This window comes from Chelonus insularis, unplaced genomic scaffold (assembly GCF_013357705.1).
Source record: "Chelonus insularis isolate UGA/USDA-ARS -01 unplaced genomic scaffold, ASM1335770v1 contig_3_pilon, whole genome shotgun sequence".
NCBI classification, from domain to species: Eukaryota; Metazoa; Arthropoda; class Insecta; order Hymenoptera; family Braconidae; genus Chelonus; species Chelonus insularis.
The window spans coordinates 3274181-3296752 of record NW_023276556.1 but is presented as its reverse complement, the minus strand read 5'-3'; the positions used below and the strand labels follow the sequence as shown (position 1 = coordinate 3296752).

Below are 22572 nucleotides of genomic sequence, written 5' to 3'. Positions count from 1 at the left end.
CCCATTAGAGTCAGACTTTTTTGATAATACATATGATTGTAATACTTATAATAATAATAGTAATGGACAGCCCAAGGAGAGTTAAAATAAAATAATTAATTATAAATAATAATGTTTCTATTAAAATAAAATTACTCGAATCTCAAAGAGTGAAGATAGGATAAAATTGGAAAATTTTCGTCCTATAGAAACGCTGATTTGTTGCGTATTCCAATTTTAATTAGGATTTATTCATCTTAAGTTAAACCTTAAGAAAGAAGTCTTAGGATCAAAATAAGTGTTATATTTTGACTCGAGTTGATAGAAATTTTATTGAAAATTAAAAGAAAAAAAAAAGAAGATACCGCTAACTGATTAGATAGAATTTATTGGAGTTTATTAAATTGCTGTTGACAGAAACCAGAGCAGCCGTGTAAATCTTATACACCTCTTGGCGCCTTATCTTCGATGCAACCACCTGGAAGTCAAAGTAATCATCCGAACATGTCACCAAGAAGACATTCAGCATTTAGTGCTCCTCATCAACATGGTAAGTCAATGACTCTATTTTCTCATGTTCACTTCGATAACTTTTGACACATTTCCGATTAAAAATAATTGAATATTTTTTATTCCATAATTACTGATGATTATTTATATTTGATTAAATCTACAATTTGATTTCATTCTATCATATTCTGAAAAGAATTATTGATATTTCTATGACATTTTTTATTGAATAGAATAAATAAGTGGTAGTAGGATTGAAAGGATATGTTTCAGACACATGTAGAATAGAGTACAAATTTAAATCTTGTAATTTTTCATAAACTGGCTAGTCCACTCATCTTATTTGGTTCTCTTGTTAAATTTCTTTCACTTACTGGTATATGTGTTTTTTGGACTCAACAACCCCCCATTAATTTGGCGCCTAGAAAATTCGTTCTCGTGTCTGTCCACATCTATAATAAAATACCGACACACATCGAATGTGAGAAGAGTGCATGTATACATATCCTGCGTCATCTGCGCGCGCATTTTACTCTTCTTTGTTTAACTTGCCGAATTGTCTCCCTCGTGGGACTATCCTGGTCTCTAGTGTCTTAACACTTGCACGATGAAAGTCTACATGTATGGATAGCAGTGTGAGCAACCCCTGTGTAAAATCTTAGGGAGCACGTTTAACCACGGCTATCACACACGTTGCAGGCTAACATTACTTGTCAAGATTCTCACACAAGTTGTTACGTGCAGTTTGTGTTTGTACAAAAGCTTGCACATACAGATGACAAGTATACTCCCCTTACTCTCCTTCATTCGTTGCCCCACCCTTTACTTTACGTACAAGTAAACGAACGTGCTGGCGATACTGGCTTTAACTACTACCACTACCAGCAATACACAGGGAAGCCAGTTGAGCCAGTAGTGTAAGTCAGACGGAGTTGTAATGTAGTGTGAGATTACCACTACCTTCATAACCGTCACCTGATGGGCCATATTATACCAGAGTAAGTTGGAGAAAGAGGATCATATGACCTACACACAAACGTTCCTTCTCTTTTTCTCAGTAAATGCGCGCGCATACCGAGCGGGGAGTTCCTATCCTGATGAGCGTCCGTACCGTATAGTTTACGGTATATGCATGTACATGCCCAAGTGTGCGCGAGACAGCGCAAAGGGTACAAACAAACGGATTCGCGACCAACCAACCCGCGAAGAAGTGTACTTAGCGTTTTAGTAGAGTATATATCTCAAAAAGCGACAACTACGACACGTCGCGTGTAGCATAGAACCAATTGCAAGCTGGATTACGATTGAATGCGGTTACAACTGCCAGTTGTCAAACCGCCGCATGTTATTCTGCCGATCATCGTTGACGTCACGCAATATATATTTCCGTGCTAACTAAATAGTAATGTAATCGTGTTGTTGGCGTGGAAATATTCATTATCTGATCAATTGTTTCCAAGAATCTCGATTATCCCTCGGGAAAAGTAAGAGTGTCATTTTCTATTTCCTTCACGCATTTATCAACACTAATACCATTTATTAATGTCAGTGATGTTTATTAGTTCGATTATGAAATATTTTTTTAATGAAGCACAAAAAACATCAGCACGATATGCTTTTTTATCACTACAAGATATACGCCGAAATGTGAAATGTTGCAAAAAATCAGCCAATCTTGCCAGACAAATTCTTCTTAATACTCGTGAAAGATATTTTAGCTTTTAGATATATTTGTTGTTTTTTTATCATGGATTATTAATAAACTTTATTGTTAAATCAATTGTTTATAATTGTGAGTGAAAAAGCAGTGATTTTATGATTTTTGTTCTACTCTCAAGTGAAATAACGACATCAATATAACCGCTTTGTCATGAAAGAAAGGAAAGACTGATGTTGATAAGACAGATATATGATGGCGAATTGAAAAGAAATCTAAGAGAAAAGTCCATGTAAATACTTTCTATTGATCATTACTGAGAATATATATACATAGATATATATATAAGAATAACGTGAGAATTTACAGGTTAACAGTTTGCACACTGTTGGTAGTTGAATAAAGAGAAAGGGGGAAAAAGACGAACGAGTATATGCTACTTGAGAATACCGTGAAACTTTTAAGCAGAATGAGTGTAACAAAGAATATGCTATATTTTATTTTTTCTAAACTATCTTAATAATACCGACAAGAGTTGCTGGAGAAGCTCATATTTCTTACGAAAAATAATCTTTTAATAACTCTATATAGTTTATTTATCAACTGTGTTGTGTACATATACCATATTTTACTAATTCAATCAGTGATAATAATAAGAATCGATCATTAACCATTGACAACTAATTCATCTGTAACATATTGATATTAAACTGATAAGTGCATCAGTGAATAATACCAAGTAATAAAAGTATATTAAAAATAGAAACCTTTAACAAAATTGAAAAAAGATAAAGAAGAACTTGAATTTCAGATAAGAGAATTCGAAGAATTGTTGAAAAAAATAGATATATATATATTTATATACTTATATTTACATATATGTTTCATATATTTTTGAATTTTTTATTGAAACACGAACGTGATATGATTTTAGCGGGTAAGTATCATGAGTAAATAAATACATAAATTTTGTTTATTTATTTGTGTTGACAATTCAACTGTCATATTAGTTTCTAACTGTTTTAAAAATTGTTGACGTTAAATTTGTCATAAGATAGGAATGTAATTAAAAAAAAAAAAAAGAATTCCACTGAAAATGCAAAGTGAGTTTGTATTTATTTAGACTGCTGAAGTAAGAACAAGATGACAGATGGAGATCTGCAATCTAAACAGTTAAGGAAAGCATGCAAAATGTCAACTTTTCTATTCATCTGCTTTACAGATCATTGAAATAACTCATTCGTGCATAAGTTACTCAGTTAAAGTCTCTTAGAAGTCTTTCTAGTGTTTTAAACTCACTTCTATGAGGAAAATGTTGATAATTTGACACACCCAGACATCTCACATGACGTTTATCATTCCAATATATTCTTTCATGAAATGAATCATAATGTAGATCATGCTCATCAATGTTGTTTAAACATATAAATAATTCTGATTGGGCAAGTATAAGTAAAAAATCATCAATATTCAAATATCATCATTGTATTAAGCAATGTTTCGATAGTTTATAATCATTAAACTATGAGAAAACAATCATTGAAAAGATACAAAGAGCGCAACAACTCTATCTTTTTTTTTTGTAATACCAAGCTATTGTTTAGCTTTTAATATTACTTTTTAATTCAATTGTTTTTCAAGCTCTTCGTTTTTTTTTTAACAAATGATAAACTTTTTATAAATATTCCAATCTTACAAAATACCTTAACTTGCAGATGATTGAATAGTTTAGCAATTAAAGTGCAAATATTTTTTAGAGTGATGTTTGTTGGTTTTTTTTTTCAATCTATTTGACTTGCATTAATTTATTTAGGTGAAAATTTGTAAATTTATTGTTTATTTATTGGTCTTTTTAGTTGGATAAAAAGTTTTTTTTTGAAGTAATAGACATTGACACATTGTATGAAATTTATTATTATATAGAGGACATCACTGTAAAAAAAAAACTTGAAGGTATTCACGAGTTTAACACATTCATCAATGGTCACTTGGCCTTTTATATCGATCGTAGAACCAACAGTTTTATCGTTGTACACGTGTATGAGTTAACACTAGTTCAGTTGGTGTATCGAGTTTATGCCAAACGATATAGCGTGCTTTTAGAGATGTTGAAGCTCCAAGTTTTCAGATGATCATATTATGTATTTTATGTTCTATTCCATTTTCCCTTCAATTTTGCAATCATATCCGAGACTATTTTACACATTTGATGATGTTATATCAAAACTAAGTGTAATCGGATGAAACTATACAGATATTCATCGATATTTTGCTGCAATCAGCACTTCTGTACTCTATGATAAGTTACAGGAGTTTGAAATATGCAAGAGAATTAAAATGGCATATCATTTTTACCTTTCTGAGTTGTTAGCTACTAAAGTCAAATTTATATCTTCAATATTGAACTTTGTTTTAATCTCACAGCTGACTTTTGTTCAAAACTAAACTAGTTAAAACAATAAAACTCAATTTGAGATGAATCTCAAAGTGGGAAAGATTTTTTTTTTCAAGTACTTCACTGTTGTTTTTTATACAAATGTCAATCTTTTATTTATGTTTTATTATTTAAATTTCATTAATTTGATACTTAATTTAAATTTATTTATCAACTGGATATATTTTATCAAAAGAAAAGTTTCATTTTTCAGGAAAATATTTTTCTACTCCAAAAATTATCTGACAATTGAAGTTACTCCAAAATATTAAATTGAAAAAAACACATTTTTTATAAAAGTATTTATCTTCTTTCTAGATTCTAGAGTAATTTAGAAATTGATTTTAAATATTCATACAGTTTGGTTAGTACAAAAAATTATTTATTCATTGAAGAATATATTTTTTTTTCTACTCAATTCAATTTTATTCTGTCAACATGATTATTAATAAACCAAGATGACGAGCACTATGTAATTATATACAACCTACAGTAAATTTCATCGTAACAATACTAACAACTATTCCACGTATCCTTCAATGAAAATGGCGGCCTATCAATACTTTTCTTATGAGACTCACTACGCAGTTCCCATTCAAGTGTCAGACTTGTAAATGTCTTAAAATACTCCATACATGTCCAGCTATTTTTTGAAAGAAAATGCAACACTCGAATGTCTTTCAACAAAAGTCAATGATTCTTGTAAAGCTTAGTAAAGTGTTGAAGATATTTAATCTTATGAACAATTAATTTTTTTTGTTACTACGCAGCTTGTTATTCACAAATTATATATAATTATTAATGCAAATTATTCGGAGATTGCCTTCATTATTTTCGCAATCTTCGATTAAAATATGTGTAGGAATACTTTTTATGTCTACTAATAAGAAAAAAATTCCTCGTGTTTCAATATACATCAAAAAGGATTAAATATTTAAATCAATTACTTCCCTTTCAATGATAAATTTTAATTCTCTATCAATTCATTATTTAAGAATTTTATTTTTCTAAATAAATAAAATATCTATCCATCACATCTGTTAGGCAGAAAAAAAAATTCATCTGAATAAAAAAAACTTCGATATATGTTTATTTGAATAGTGTTGAAAAAAAATATTTATTCATATTCCAATAATTTACTTTGTTAAATAAAAAATTCTATTATTTTTCCACAAATTTTGTAATTTTAAATTTTTATTCGTTCATCTGAATAATCTTTATTTATTGTTTAATAAAAAAAAAAATATTTAATACAATTTGAGTAAAATGTAATTTTCATTCCATTTTATTCATAAAAATGGGTTATTTTCGTTTCTCATTTCAACAAGAATTGTTTTTGATTGATGTGAAAAAAGTCCTAACATTGCTTTAAAAAACTTACTCTCTGTTTGTTAATTACATAATAGACTTGAATTTTGATGAACGCTTTTCTTCACAAGTGTGTTATCATGTCCCACTTAGTCCGATATGTAAAGTTAATTCGACGTAAAGTTTAAATTTGTTGTATATACTGCTGACGTGTACGGTGTTCATGATATGATGGTCGTGCGCACTTTCACGTAGCTTGATAGATTGAGAATCACTGTTTTAGTGATATTGCATCTCATGCCGTAACGTTCCAGCCATTTGGGAACCGGCCGCGTCGTTTCGTCAGTTCTTTCGCCAAGTTTAAGTATCACACAAATTTATCCCTTCTCCATGAGTAGGGAAAAAAACCAGTGCAGAAGAGTCCATCGAGTTTTGATACTTATATTTTATTCTCCTTTGTTTATTTATACGCCGTTCAAGAAATATTATAAATCATTAAATATGTAACTAATGATATGTACTTTATAACATTCATTTTAAACCATACATTATCTTGAATAATTTCAACGAATCTGTGAGTATTTTTTATCAACTGCATACATCCGTTCTTGATTTTATACTCCATGACATTTGAGAAGCAGTTAATTTTATGAATTGTTAACAGTCAGTAATGAATCAGTCTTTGAGTAATAATATTATTCGGCAGGAAAAATGATTAAAGTTAAATCAATCGATTCTTACTGAAATAGCATATGAGAGAACCCTCGAATAACATTTTGCGGTAATAGCTTCAGTAATTCCATTAATTTACTCAATAATGCAAAAATCATATGGCAATTTTAGCATGACGCCACGTTGCTGACGAAGACGATCGAAAAAGCCTTTGCATCATTCTCCAATCGTAAATAAGATTCTAAAGTTCATTTGCTCGTAGAAAAAAAAGTCGTCATTAGAACGAGTAGATTTGAAGATTTTTTAAATGCATAATACAGTTGTCTATCGTTGAGAAATAAATCATCTAAGTAATCTCAAGATTATAACTACTTGTATTATACATACACAACTGATTTGTTGGAGATAATTCTAAATGATTGATGTTTTAGAAAATAACCTGGTAATACAATACACGAGATCTTTTGTTTTATATTAATATATAAATTGTTATTTTATTTACTCACTTATCGTTTCAATTTTTTTTACCAGTTTTTACTCCCCTATTCTTTTCATTTACGCTAGCAGGATGTTCCTAATTTTCTGGCGTGTTAAACATCTCACGATGTAACCGTTGCATTGTCGAAGAACCTGGTGTAAAATGGAAGAGTTTGAAAGTGGGAGAGAGGTCCGAGAGAGAATTGGACGTAGAAAAAGTAGGAAAAGTTTAGAGATAAATTTTGATATCATCTGATGAATAGTTATATATCTAAAGGAATTTTGAAGTTATCAAAATATTATGAGAAAATTCTGGTATCACGAAAAGTATCAACTATCATGATTAGGGATTTAAATTTTGTGTTGATATTGCATCATGCTGACAACCTCAGTTGATTTGCATACCCTTTTCATGTAAATTTTATATGACTAGAAAAATCCGGATATTTATAAGACGATTATTATAACAATAGAAATTTTTTTTTTAACATTTTGAGTATATTGAAAGCTTGAAACATTTGTAGTTTGTAGTGCACTAGAGTATAAACAAGCCAAGTATATGAAATACATAGTACGAAAAAACCCATCAACTATTAGAAAAATATATGTATGATATGTGTAATTACTCGGCCCTCTCTTATTTCCTCTTTACTTTCTCTTCAGTTGATCTACTTTTTATTTTTCTAAATTATTTATTGACTTTTATTCTATTTATTCAAATTTTCATCATTGAAAAATATTATTTTTTTATTGTTGGCTTTTAGTACTATTGCCGAGGTGGTTTTTATGATGTCATTGAAATCTGTATTGCACATTTTTTGTATCTTGTACTGACATTTTGACAGTATTCATTGCTTCTTGAAAAATTGATTATCGTCAATATTGTTTATATAAAATTCACTTGTATCGATTAAAGAATGCTAAAAATAAACCTTCTTCTGTTCACGGCAGCCTGTGTAAATTCGATTAGAATATTGCTTTAGGTATTTTTTTATTTGCAGAAATCAAATATTGGATAGCTTGGTGTAACAGTGGGAAATACATAGAGGAATTAAAAAAGTAAAAATATATATAAAAGATTGACTATTCAGTGAAAAATATTGCATACTTGTTTGTTGTAAATTTCATTTCCTTCACAAACGAATTTATTTCTTTCGAATATAGTTTTTTTTTTAAATAGTTTTATCACAAATTATTACTTTACAAATATACTTACGATCTATATGTATTATGACGTATATTGATTTCTTTTATTCCCTGAAAGCCCGGATGTTTTTACATTTTTTGTCTGGATGTTTGTTGATATGTAAAATTATTACAATTTTTCTGCTTATGTTCTTTGATAAAACATGCAACTTTTGTTGTCATAATTTTCATGAATTTTCAACTTACATCAAAGGTGGTGCATATGACAATCAGAGATTCTCTTCGATATTTTCATAATACAGACCACGGTGTGTCTAAAAAAAGGAACTGCAAAAATTATTCCAAGAAATTTTCCTTAAAATGAATGTGTTAGTTTTTGTTTTAGAAATATTTTATTCTTTTTATTTGTACAAGTTTATCATTATCAATTGTTGTCATCTTTCTATACAAATGGTCAGCATTGTAAACTTTTTACTTAAAAAAGTACATATTCAACTGGAAGTCTATTTCCGTTTACAAATTTTCCTCAATATATTTTCCGACTACATTCCTGACTTGGTAAAAAAATTTAGACTCTATTGTTGAATTTAGTAAATATACAAAAAAAAACTTTTTCAGACACAAATAAATTTTCATCCAGGAGGTTTTCCCAATCATTTGAATCTTACTTCAAATCTCTTTCGACTTTTGAACGAGATGTCACAATCAAATTTATGCGTTTTCTTCGAAAGAATCAATATCTAGTACTGCACTTACGAAATGATGAAAACTCCATTTCGTGCTATGTCTATTAATCCCTCCCACACGCCACATTTCGATATCTTCCATAGAAATTGAATGAATAACTCGTGAAATAAGTTTGAAGTACTTCCAATTGGAGAAAAATGAATGCAATCAAACATTCAATTTACATTAATTATTGTTATTAAAAACAAATCGAAAGAAAAAAAAAATAATTGGATCGACAAGTATTTTTCATTCAACATAAAATTGATAACAATCATAGGCATATTATTTTATAAAATATCCACTTACTCTTAAATATTCATAGCACTCCCAGTAACAGAAAAATTCTTATGAAGAAATAATTATTACAAAATATCAATGTCCCAAATCATTTTTTAATTAAAAATATTTTTCATAAAAATTAATTTAAAAATTAATTAATTTCAGTAGTCATCATCAATGTTAATGAGTTAAAATTATTAAAAATTTATGCATCTTCTTCAGTAATTTTAATTCTCAACTGTTCACAGAATTCAATAATTAAAAAAAAAATTTACGGTATTTAACATTCATAATTTATGCAACAGTATGTTATAAGTTTTTAGTATGTTAAAATAAAAAAAAAGGAATAAGAATCGAATCTTCTCACAGCAAAAAATGAGAAGGTACAGTTAATAATCATGATAATGATATAGCATAAGAAGTACGAATTTGTAATAGTGAACAGACAGCATAAATAAAGTACAATGTGGCGCGAGTTGTAGCCTAGAGGAATTAGCGAATTCAAAAACGTCTGGAGATGAATTCTGTACCTCGAGCAACTATTGTACCTTGATATGGCACCTCGAATCCAGGACAAAAGAGTCGCTGGGCTGTGGAAGTACATGACAGAACACGAAGAAGACTTGTGCTAGAAATAGTGAAATTGAAGAGATTATTTCAATAAATGCCGATTAAGTTAGCAAAGTAATAATACTCGAAAGTTAGGTGAATTAAATAGATGAAGAATGCAGAAATGCAGGAAAAAAGAGATGGAAAGGATAAAAGAAAAGAGCTAAAACATATCCAGTAGTCGTCAACAAGGATAAAAGAGACAGAGTTAGATGCTAAGTGTGAAAGAGCAAGAGGGCAGAAGCAGCCAAGCTTTGGTTGTTATTTGGCTGCAGCTGCGTAGCAGTGTGGTAACGAGCAGATGCTTCGTGAAAACGTCTTTAGAAGCAGCCGGCCTTCTATCCTCATCTTTACTCCAACAGTCTATGATTTTACTCTAAGGCCAGGAGCGAAATTGAGAATAGAATAAGAGAGGTAGAAATTGTTCGCTTCTTATGTACTGAAAATAATAGATATTTCGTTTTCACCAAACTCTAATGAAAGCAATGATAATGTCATCGTTTTGTGACGGATTATTATTATTATTTTATTCATACTTAGACATCTTTTGATAAAATATGTTGAAGCAGAAAGTTTTAAAAATACAGGTGTTTGATTGAATTATTGATTAAGCTAATCAAAATGTTTTAATCATAAAAGAAATATGTTTAGTTGCTTAAATGTTTTTCTTAGTTAAATATTAGTAACTACTTTTATATATTGTAACGAATTCTACAGTTTAATACTACTTTCAAGCATAATATTGCTATTATAAATATTTGTGTGGTTACAGGAGTATTATATTTGTTTGATGAACCATGGGTAATTACATTGCTTTAGCAATGGATACTTGTAATACTAATATTCTATCCAGTTGATAGTTTAATGACGTTAAATTTAGTTTGTTTTAAATATATAAAAGCTTTTGTTGATGAATTAACAATATTTGTAGTATAATTATTTTTGAATTAATATTTTCATTGATCTTCACTGAAGTGAAAAAGGATAATTAGTAAATTCATAATTTAATGTTGAATTATAATGTAATATGTTCTATTTGGTTATAGCTACATTAATGAATTAACAACAGCATTGTTTCGTTTAATCTTCCAACTGCAATAGTAAACGTACGACCATCATAACTACTGAGTTTAGCTATAATAGTTGTGCTAATCGATTTACTCACTATAGCAATATCAGATATTGCATCCAAAAAGTTTTTTCTTTAGAATAGAAGTGAATTCATTACATCAGAGTAATACAAATATCTAAAAAAAGATAAAAATTTTTATTATGAATTATTAATTCATTTTTTGTAAGAGAACCGATAGATTAATAGTCAAAGAATGAATATGAGAAAAATGATCTAGCAATGTATGAGCTTGGTGGTAGATCACTTTCCACATATCACTCTCAAGACTTCCACTAAGTCTTGGTCTGGGAATGATATGTTACGTTTGCGGTAACTCTCTTTCTACATTTGACGTCTGATCGGAAGTGGATATCTGTGTTACGTGGGCGTTGAGCCAAGGGTCTAACTGTAAAAAGGATTTTACTAGATGCAAGACTTTGTAGAGTCTTTTTTACCCAGGATTCAGGTTTTGATCCAACTGATTCTTTTTCAACACTGACTTCTCAAATCCTAAAAAATTGTCCGGATAAAACATGTTGGGTGTTTCTGTTATATTTATTACAATTTATATTTACAGATAATCTTCAAGGATGATATGTCATTGCTAGCATGTAGCTGATCATACTTGTGTAGAATCAGTTTCTCGAAGTTCAACAGAAACATCACATATAATAAACGCTGAAACAATATATATATATATTACTTAAGGCTGGTTCAGTGTAACAGAAAATCTATAGTCATCTTATATAGGCACACATGTGTGATGGTAAAACGCTTACGCGTGCGACTCGCGATGCAAGGTCGTCCTGATGCATGAGAGCGAAAAGCAGTACGTCATGGTAAGACCGGAATCGTCCCATGAAATTTTTTTTTCTCTTCTTCTATTCAATGATACCAGTCACGAAAGGAAGGCGAACAGTATCAGCAAATTAACTGAAGAAAAAGAGAGACCAGATATAAAACTCCCCTTACATATATCCAATGACGTCACGGCATTCATATGGATAACTATGTGGGCATATACTTTGTGAGATAAATATGGACAATACATGTTATGAACATCAGTAAGCAATTTGTCCAAAAATATATATCAATTCAGAGTCCAAAAAAAAGCTCGAGGCATGATAGGATGATTGGTTTTTTATATTTACTTATTGTTTGTTTAAAAATAACATACTCATGATTCTTGTGCTATGAATTATGATGAAAAAATGTTAAAAATAACAGGACAGTTAAAAATAGAATTTCATTGGTGCATAAATAAGTCAAGGGTTTCGAGTTATTATTTTCGAATTTCCGAGACAAATATCAAGCATAAGTGACATATTACTCTACAGCAAGCTTAGGTATCCATTGGTATTTGTCCTAAACATTCCTCGATATAGTATTCGTGTGATCCAAAATTCCATTTACTACAGTTGGAACTTGACAACAACTGTCTCAAAATACTCGTAATATAGAAAATACTTGAAAGGATTTATCTTTCCATCTATTGTATACCAAAAGACGTGGCCTCAATCTCTCGAGACTGAAGCCATGATTCTTTATATTTATTGGCATATATATTTTGTGACCTAATACCTGAATAAACAAATCGACTGGAAAAATATTAAAGCTAAAATGCGTGTTAACATTTAAATTAAATTAAATCATGTCAAACGTGCACACAGCCATAGGCATTGATCTACTGTCCCCCTAAAATTCATAGTGTAGGTATTGTATCTGGCCTGAAGAATCAATTTTCCGCTCATCCAGCCTTCATACCTCAACAGCTTTATCCAATCTGTTTATAAACAATAGTCAAATTTTAATCTGAATTCATGTCAAAATTCAATTAGTTATGTTTTTTTAGGTAAAACGATAAAGTTTAAATAAAACTGACTTCAATGAATTTATTTTTGTGAGAAAAATACTTTGATTCATGTTGAGATCGCATTTTATGATATATTTTGGTAGAGAAGTTTTAATTTTTTAATATCAACAATACATTATCATCATTGTGTAACATCTTTATTTATCCAACATAAACAAAATATTGAACAAATAAATTAATTATTTCGTACCTGTAAGAATTTTTTATGAATATTAAATTAATTGATTATAATGAAAAAATAAAATCAATAAGTAATTTCAAATTTGACAGAAATGTCAATACAAAATTCAACAGAAAAATTCAGAATTGAAAAATACATACTTTGTGTCACGGTAAAACAAAATATTCTACTTGTCAATTTTTCACTTAAATTGTGATTGATATTATTTTTTTGTTACACACAAATGTTTTGTATTCTGTATAAATCCTGGTTGTAGTATAAATTTTATATGAATTATATTTATTTTATATATAATCCATATGATGCAGTTTCGCCTGGATATAAACTAGTGTGATGTAAATCGGTATGATTTAAAAATATTTTTTACGAGATTATCCAACATCCTCTATATCCCAAACAGCAGATAACACATTATTGAAATAATTTGATCATCTCTGATACATTTATTCATGTGTTAAAAACGATATGAATTTTTTTTCAGATAATAAATCGATATTCATGGAGTATTGATACGCACAAATACCTTAAAAAATGGTGAAAAAACAATCTTAAATGATTTCGAAAAATCCAAAATGTCAATTTTATGTATTAATAAATGACTGTATGATGTTTGGCATTAGACAAAAAAACGAATGCAGATGAGTAAAAATAGATATATAGGTATAGGAAATTGGGACATTGCGGCGTGCCATCAAGCAGTGTTGCTACATACATATACTTAACTATTCTCTAACTTGTCTGTTTCTCACTCTCTTCCGGTTGCGCGCGCATTCTACATGATATCAGGATTTCTCTATTTTGAATATTCCTGATGTATATATGCCGCAAGCACATTCAGTTCTATCTACTTACTGATAATATACACGGTTTCTCTTACATGTATACAATTTTCCTATGTACTTACTTAGTTCTCAAGTCATCATGGAAATGGAGCCATGAAGCGCTGATTAGTTTTCAGACTGGACTTACTTAATTATATATTCCTAATTTCCAACTCAACGCCATTAGGATGTTAATCTATGAGACAGGTGGAAGGTTACATTTTTATTTTTGTTCTCACATGGTTGAGCAAATGAATGAAAAATAGATAAATACTCTTGTTTTGTTAGTTTTGTTGTCAATAAAAATTACCAGCATGTGGTATTGATTATTCTTGCAAAAATATTATACTTATATCAAATTATCTATAATTTATGCATTAATTAATTTTTCTTAATTATTTTCTCTGATAATTTGTTTATTTAATTCACACTTTAATCAAATGAGTTCAGAAGAAATGATGAAATAAATGATAGAAATGATATTCCTGGACAGCAAATAAAGTGTATCATCATTGAATGAAATAACTAATAAAATTACCACATGGATAATTGATTAACGAAATTAGTCAAATGACATTCACTGTGATGACAATATGCTTATGGATATAATAGTTGGATACAACTGGTGCATATGCAAACAAGTAGCATATAGCATGATAGTATTCCACAGATGAGAATGAAAGCTCAATCTATACATATCATAGCTATATGTATATTGACTATTTATCTCAAGATGTTAACAACTCTGTACATTGTGTGCTTATATGTTTGATAAGCATGTTGAGTACACATTATATGCAGTGAAGAGAGCAGTAATATGATAATAATCCATGTATAATCTTAACAGCTCATTTTGGATGAGTACTTGCATTATAAAAGTATTAAATTTATTAATAAGGATCATTATGTTACTTAGATCGACTTTGCTAAATAATTATTGTATCAAATGGTAGCATATACTCCATTTTGTAAGTTTGTTGCTTTATGGCACTTAACTGAAATTCACCACCGGTCAGGTATATAAACACATTGACGCTTTTACGTCACGATACAGTTTTGATTTCAGTGTTATAAGAACCGGTCTTTCTAAAAGAAAGTCAATATGCATTATGCAGCATGTTGTATGGTGAGAAAATAGACAGGTTAAAATATAGTAAGTCTGAATATAAGTAAAAGAAGGTATACATTTATAGGGAATCCAAAATATCATGCTAAATCCTTTGTACTTTTCAGTTAGTATCTTTATTTATTATCATCACTGATGAGAGAGTTTTATAACAGATGATAAAGCTTGATAATAATCAACAAATAGAATGTTTAAATATGGTGAAATAAATGTCTGATTTTACGTAAACATGTGTCAATCAGTCATTGTCATTTTATCAAGTTCTTCTATATCATTTCAGTTGTCTATTGTTGAGGTTTTTGCTCCAACTATGATTAAGCTTGCATTTTATTCAATGCACATCATATAATTAAAATAAATAGAGGATGAAATGTAATCGTTCATTTTTTATTGATACCGCTGAAAATAATCTCAATTTTAATTAATATATTAATTACTTAAACGTTTATTGAAATTTAAATAAAATTTAATATTAAATGAATTCATTTAATATCACTTCATGATATCAACATTGAATCAATCAAAAAATAAAGGTTTCCAATATGTCCACAAAGTAACAGTTTATTTTTGGAATTGAGCTAGTGTTGAGTTAAATGAATTTAATTGAGTGATGGAAAATTTTTTATTCTTTTTTTCTCTAGAAAATAATCCTAATAATTATAATGATTTATTTTTAAACCTTTTAGCTGAATGTAAAATATTAAAATATATTCTTCAAGTTGAAATGAACATTTTCTGAATAAATGTCTTATCAAGTTTCCCCTCGAAACTTTTAAAGAAAAAACACATTACTATGTATTATAATTTCTATTCTTAGTCTTATCGTAGCAAAAACGTGATGTATCTAACATCAAAGCCATATAGCATTCTTCTGTTAAAGGAAGATTGACTGCCAATTAGTCACTTGCAGTGCGAAAGCAAAAAGAGAGACTCTGCTGAGAAGCAGAACTTATCTAGTCTTTTACGTAGGTGGTTAAAGACAAAATGTACGTAGTTGGACAATGAGGTCGTAAACACCACAAATGTAGAGGTGCGCAGCGACAACTTTAACTGCGTTGCGCGTAATGTGCATTGCTGCAGTAGACTCGTAGTCGACCTTGCATGTTCATACGAATGACATGTCTCATATATGTACCTTATTGCTCTTCCCCGCACTTCTCTTTTAAAACTCCGCAATGTGGATGAGAATTAACCGAACCAATGTACATACCATGAATCTAACAAGCTTTGTCATGGTGTCAGCTGGTTGTCGACAATGCATGACTATGGAGTAAAAGGGTTCATTTCATTCTATTATTATTATCCTATCAGCTATTATTTATTGTGACATATTATGATAACAGACATTCAATACTCTAGAATTTTGATTTGGTGTAATTAAAATTCTTTATATACCAATGAATTCATTAACATACTGATTTTTTTGTTGAAATAACAAATAAATTTTGAGGATAAAAAAAAAAATTGACATATCGATACCGAATTTCGATATAAAAGTGACTTTGACATGATAAAAAGATCAAAAACATGAAAATAGTGTGGAATAATCAATTTTTCATCAATCTTTAATATTTCGCGTGATTTTAAACTGATGCTATTTATTCCTGTCAATTAAACTCTGCCAATTAAAGTGCCTTTGATACATATAGGAAAAAGTTGTTATTAACTCAACGCCAGTAAAGAAGACTTGACAAAAAATTGGATTTCAGATGATAAAATGGATAATACAATCGCGTTATAACGATATTGAAAGAAAAAAAAAATCGTTGACACTCAAAAATATCGGAAATACTTGATGTGTGTATATATAACATACATGTACACATATAGTAACTAGTGTAACCCGTCCAATATCCTCATCGTCATAGCTGTCGTCGTAGTGGCTAAGTGAGAGTATGGTCGTGAGTCGTGATGGCCATTGGTGTAGTGGTGAACGCGGGAGAATTATTCGACCACATATACATTTGCAGACAACTATAAGTATACTCAGTACAGGGAACCTTGTGCTATACTCAAAGCTACTCGGGATTGTGGTACGCAGTCGAATCGTGAATCTCGAAGTCGACGCGTGTGGCTCTTCTACAATCGCCGTCTAGTCACGTCTCTCATTTTACTTTGGATGTATGCGAGGTCGTTCAATTTTCTCCGAAAACAAGAGTTTCGCCGCTTACTTACCGGCTCATTAATTGAACAAGTGAAAAGGGGCGTCAAGCACCAAGTACATACACGTATCGACCTCGTTGAACCATCTACATAAATCTCACAATATTATATATATATATATACATATATATATACATTATAAATCGCACGTTAAGTGTACTAAAAGCGAGTGGTGCAAAGAAGTATAGAAATTAAAACGTTTTATTTATTTTATCTATGTTCGCTTATCGCTCTATCATCATTGCACAGTGAGAGTTTAATAATCATTCATATTCTTACATTTTGAACGTAACAACAGTGTAACAAGTGAAATAATATTTTATTATTGAAGTCATTATTTTTATGGTAATTCTTTTTGTGTAATGCTGAATGTCGTGCTAATCATATGAATACTTAGATGATTGATGTGATATGGTTATATATTTCTTTTCACGGGAATAATATGAAGTGCATGAAAGAGTGTGTGAAATTTACGCTAGCCTACCAGCACGAATTTGCCACACGTTTATAATCCCATATGATTTTAATCACGATGGTACTGAAGCAACAAGTGCGCGTGGTAATAAAAGCTACAACCGTATAGTGATTTACCCCCTTCAAAAAAAATATTATTGACCAGTTAAATATTACATCATTTTTTATACTTACTACCTTTATTGTATTAGATAGATTAGATACACGAATTTGCAATATTTCAAATGTATAAAAATATTTTCCTTGTTGCTGATAGTTATGCAATTCCGTGAATTGAGTGTAAACAAATACATTGAATTATTTATTGAACTTTGTTAATATATTTACAGTTTTCATCAAGAAATTAACATTTCCGTTATTGGAATAATTCTGTCTATTTATTTATCACATATTTATGAACTGCCACGTGCGATTTATACTAATGAAAACACGTACGTTCTTTATTGTAGCTTTAAATTAATATCAACATAAAATGTATTGTCATTTACAATTAACTAGATCCACGTGTAGACATTCTGCTCGTTACTTTTTTTTCCTTTTCATATCTTACTGTTTTAGATTGGCACAATAACCTTCGAAAGTAGACCGCTTATTTCAGAAAGACGCTGAAATACTTAGAGAAATCAGTTGAATAAATAGTATATAAGTCGACTATACATCGTATTGATATGCCGGCAACTCAGTCGCCTTAGCTAGAGAATGAAGAATATTGTAACTTGTTGACTAAAGATTCTTTTCTTGAGACTGCTAATACTTTTTGCTTGTGATTCTATTGTAACTCAATAATGTGGTGTTGTTTAAAACGCTTATTTTTGAGTCTCTTTTTCGGTTGACGAATACCTTACTTTTACATATGTAATACATGCTAAAACATTGGAGCTTATACTGCACTTCAGTTGATTATTTACATTTTTTTTTCTGTCTCTTTTTCACACTTATTCTGTCTAGTACTTTTTACGGTTCTATGACTCGCACGGAAGAACCATTTTGCGAAAATGCAGTTGTAGTAATTAAAATTATTTTCGAAAATAATCAAGCTAATTTGGCGTTTTTTTTTGTAATTAGTTCTTACACTTTCAAATAAAAAGATATTTTTAAATAAAATTTATTGCTTAATTAGTTAATAAAAGATTAAATATATGAAGCTTTTTAGGAACTAATTAACGTTCATATTATTAATGACATTTGTGTTAATTAAATGTGAGAAATATATATGCGGTTGATATAATTATATTATTTTCTTCATATCTAATGTGTATAACAATATTTTGGTGTAACACCTGTAACTCGTTACAGAATATTTTTAAATTACAATACTCTGATTATGCTAATTACAACTTTGATACCGTTTTTTTCTTAATAGCAATAATAATCATTTTGTTGATAAAGACATTAAATATTTAAACTCAGATTTGTATAAATTAAATGTTGAACTTTAATGAATATTGTGATTATTGAGCGTAAAAATGCATATTTCTCCATTTATTTTCACCGAGTTTAATTATAGGAACATTAGATTTCTTTCACATGATGTCATGAAAAAATGTTTCCTAGCCAAAACGAATGACGTAAATTTTATAAATAATTAAAAGAAAAAATTCAGTAATTTTTTTGTTCTCTTTCCCGGAAATTTGTCTGTTAGAGATAACACTTGAATTTTCTAGATAATTTTTTAACAAAATGTACTTTCATTATAAGAATATAGCCATGAGTTAACTGACGTTCCGATATAAAAATAATACGTAGAATTGAACTCAAAAACGCCGGAAGTATGATTAATTAAATGGCAATATGTAGATATGTTCATTTTAGATGAATTGATGTAGACTGAGGGAATATTAAAAGTGACATTTGAATGCGTTATGATAGATGGAGGATCGAATGGAGATTCAATAGTTAGGTGTTATTTTTGGGAAATATACGGAGAGGAAATTTTTTAATAATTGAAGACACATAAATGAAATTTCAATAGACGATGTGAGCAATTTTCAAGTAGTCGAACCACGTACTAGAGTGATCCAGACACGACGTGCTCTCGAATCACGATTTGTAAAAGCGATCGACTTTCCTTATTCCCACAGAATCAACGACTTTCTTTATTACGTTTTTCTCCTGTGTTATGGTTAAAGACCTTTTTGTTAACTTATGTTCTTTTTTTTTTAATCCATTTTTCGGGTTTTCATTAACAGTGTGCCATTTTTGTTATTACAAATTTGTGAAGTCGAGCTTTTATATAAATTTCTTTGCACAGCTACATTTTATTTTCAACAGGAAAATAATTTTTTTTTTTTTAAATTGAAATATATTTTATATCTGCTACTGAAAAACTTTTTCAGCAAATATTATCTTCTGAGAGTGAAAATTACTCTAAACGAAATAAAAATTATTCCAAAATGATTACTCTAAAATTTATTCCTTTTAAATTATTTCTATCTTGAAATTTTTCTCGTATGAAAGCCAAAAAACTTTCATTAGAAAAATAATTGACTTTTAACATAAATTCATGGCCTATTATTTCTGGATTAAAAAACGATTTCATCACTAAGATACCGATAAAATTAAGAACTTAATAACGACAAATTCCACACTTTTTGCAAGTTTGAAGAAAAATAAATTAAATCGTAATAATCAAATAGAGATTGAAAAGCTCAGTAAACATCTAGAATATGATGTTATCACTTATTTTCGCTGATTCGAATAAATTTTATCCATGTTAAAGCAAACATTTTTTTGACATTTTTGTTTACACTATAATTCATTGAATCCATATATAACATGATAAGACATCGTTATTAGATTATCATGAGATATCATACATTGAATACATTTTTGCTTTATTCACACCATATTCAATCTCGCATAACATTACGTATTTAAACACTTACATGTCTATATAGAAGTTTTCTTAAAATTTTTACTTTTTTTTTAATTCAATATCCCTCAAGATATCTTTACACTTGCAACTCACGTTTAACTCCTCAATTTTTCTCGATATATAACGAAGAATTGAAACGATCCCTTTAAGCGATTGAAGAAAACGATAACAACTGAACCTTAGAACTTTTAACGAATTACTGTTGAAACTTAGCTGAATTTTTTTACTTTTCAGAGTGAAATAAAATTTTATATGAATCTCCGAGAGTGTTTTCCAATAGATGAATATAAATTTTAATTAAAGATAAATATATCTAATATATACTATCTTAATAAATAAAGTAATATATAAATGTGATAGAACTGTTGAAAAATGACTAAAAGTCAGTGTAAAATTTGTCAACTGTTTGGAGAGAATAAAGTGACTGAAGATCATGGACTGAATCATCCCTGTCACTTATCGTCGTTTCATCAATTAAATCACCTGAATTTATCAGGCTTAGATTGCAGTACAGATTCAAGTATTGACTACGCAAATTATGGTCTACTTAATGGGCTGTATCTGCCACAGCTGAAGGACATGATGTTGGCCGCCTATTTGCTACGAGGTAATTTCACGCGGCACGAAGGTGCTTTCCGTTACTTGCGGAAGCTCGCGGATCACCGCTAAACGCACCTTTTCTAACGTCATGATTTTAATCTTCCCACTTTATACCAATTCTATACACTTGTATAAATACCGTTCCAGCCTGTTAACTTTATTATACCAATATCAATTTTTAAATCAAATGTTTATTTTAGTGGTGAAGAAAATTAATGTTTTCCATGTTGTCTATCAATGTCTTCGTTTTTCAGTAATTTCATTCATTTGAGATAATGTTGAAAGGTTTTTTTTTATTTGCAATTGAAATATATTTAGATACCTATAAAATAACTATAAATTTAGTAATGAAAATTAAAAAAAAATTTTTTTTAAATTAAGAAGTCACTTTTCTTGATATTTTTAGTTTATCCGATTGAAAATTTATTAACAATTCCACAATGTGCTTTATTGACATCTTTTAAATATTGTATATTTACTTTTATTTGTCTTATCGTTTTATATTCTTTCTCTATTTTCGTATTCTCTTCTGAACAAAAATAAAAAAGAATTTCGTTCTATTTTTTTATCTTTTTTAGTGTAATAAAAAATTCAGTTATCAAACTGATTCGAATACAATTCAAGTATTTTAAAATTGAAAAATGAATTTTGATTAATTCGATAAACAAGTTACACGTTTTTTCTTTTTCAATTGTTTATATATTCAACTTACATTTTGTCTGCTCTGAATAGAACAAAATATTTTTATCGTATAAAAACCATTCCTGGCAATATAAAAAATTGAAATATCCAATGGAGTTCGAAAAACTATGCATTTATGATCTTTTAATATTAAAATATTGGAAGAGTCAGAGATAAAATTTTTTAACTAAAAACAATTCTCTAAAAAACCTTTAACCTTTTGACACATTTTTGTATTGCAATACACTGAAGATGTTTCGACAATTTATTAGCAATTAAACTGAAAATGATTTTTTAAATTCTCACTGTTTGTAAAGTGTTAAAAAAATCATTGCACAATGTGCAGCAATGCCGATAAAAAGCTTTAAGCTGTATTAACATTTTTTTATTTCTTTTCAACTTGACAACGTTACAAAAAAAAAAAAAAATAAGAAAGTATTTAAAAATTAACGGATCATAATTTTCTCGTTAAGTTCTCTTCGTGGAAAGTAAAGATAATTATAAATTCAAAATGAACTCCTCAAATATTAAAATGCAGCGAGAACAACTTCAATATCATAATTTATGCGAAAAATATAGCTGTTAGAAAATTATCATTTTCCGACAAAAGCAGCTACTCTTTAAATTATTTAAACACAAGTTCATTTTTAAACTATAAACATTATTACATTAACTGATTTCTGAATAATAATTTATTCATTTCATCTGAATATGAATATCAATTGTTTTGTGAATGAAAACGCTTCTATGTATTTTATCAATTAACTCGATTAAAATATTTGGTCACTAATAAAAAATCATATTTATAATTTTATTCTTTAATGGAACAAATTTACTTGGACCACTTTTTCTAATAAAATTATAATA

The 22572-nt window shown here is 29.0% G+C and overlaps 1 protein-coding gene across 1 annotated transcript in view; it reads left to right on the top strand.

The window, feature by feature from the left end:
* Hers (Histone gene-specific Epigenetic Repressor in late S phase) overlaps nucleotides 1-22572 on the top strand; it is a 36174-nt gene that overhangs the window by 4209 nt on the left and 9393 nt on the right. The window contains 1 exon segment of the mRNA XM_035086078.1: nucleotides 397-529. Within this exon segment, the coding sequence (XP_034941969.1) occupies nucleotides 397-529 (133 nt within the window).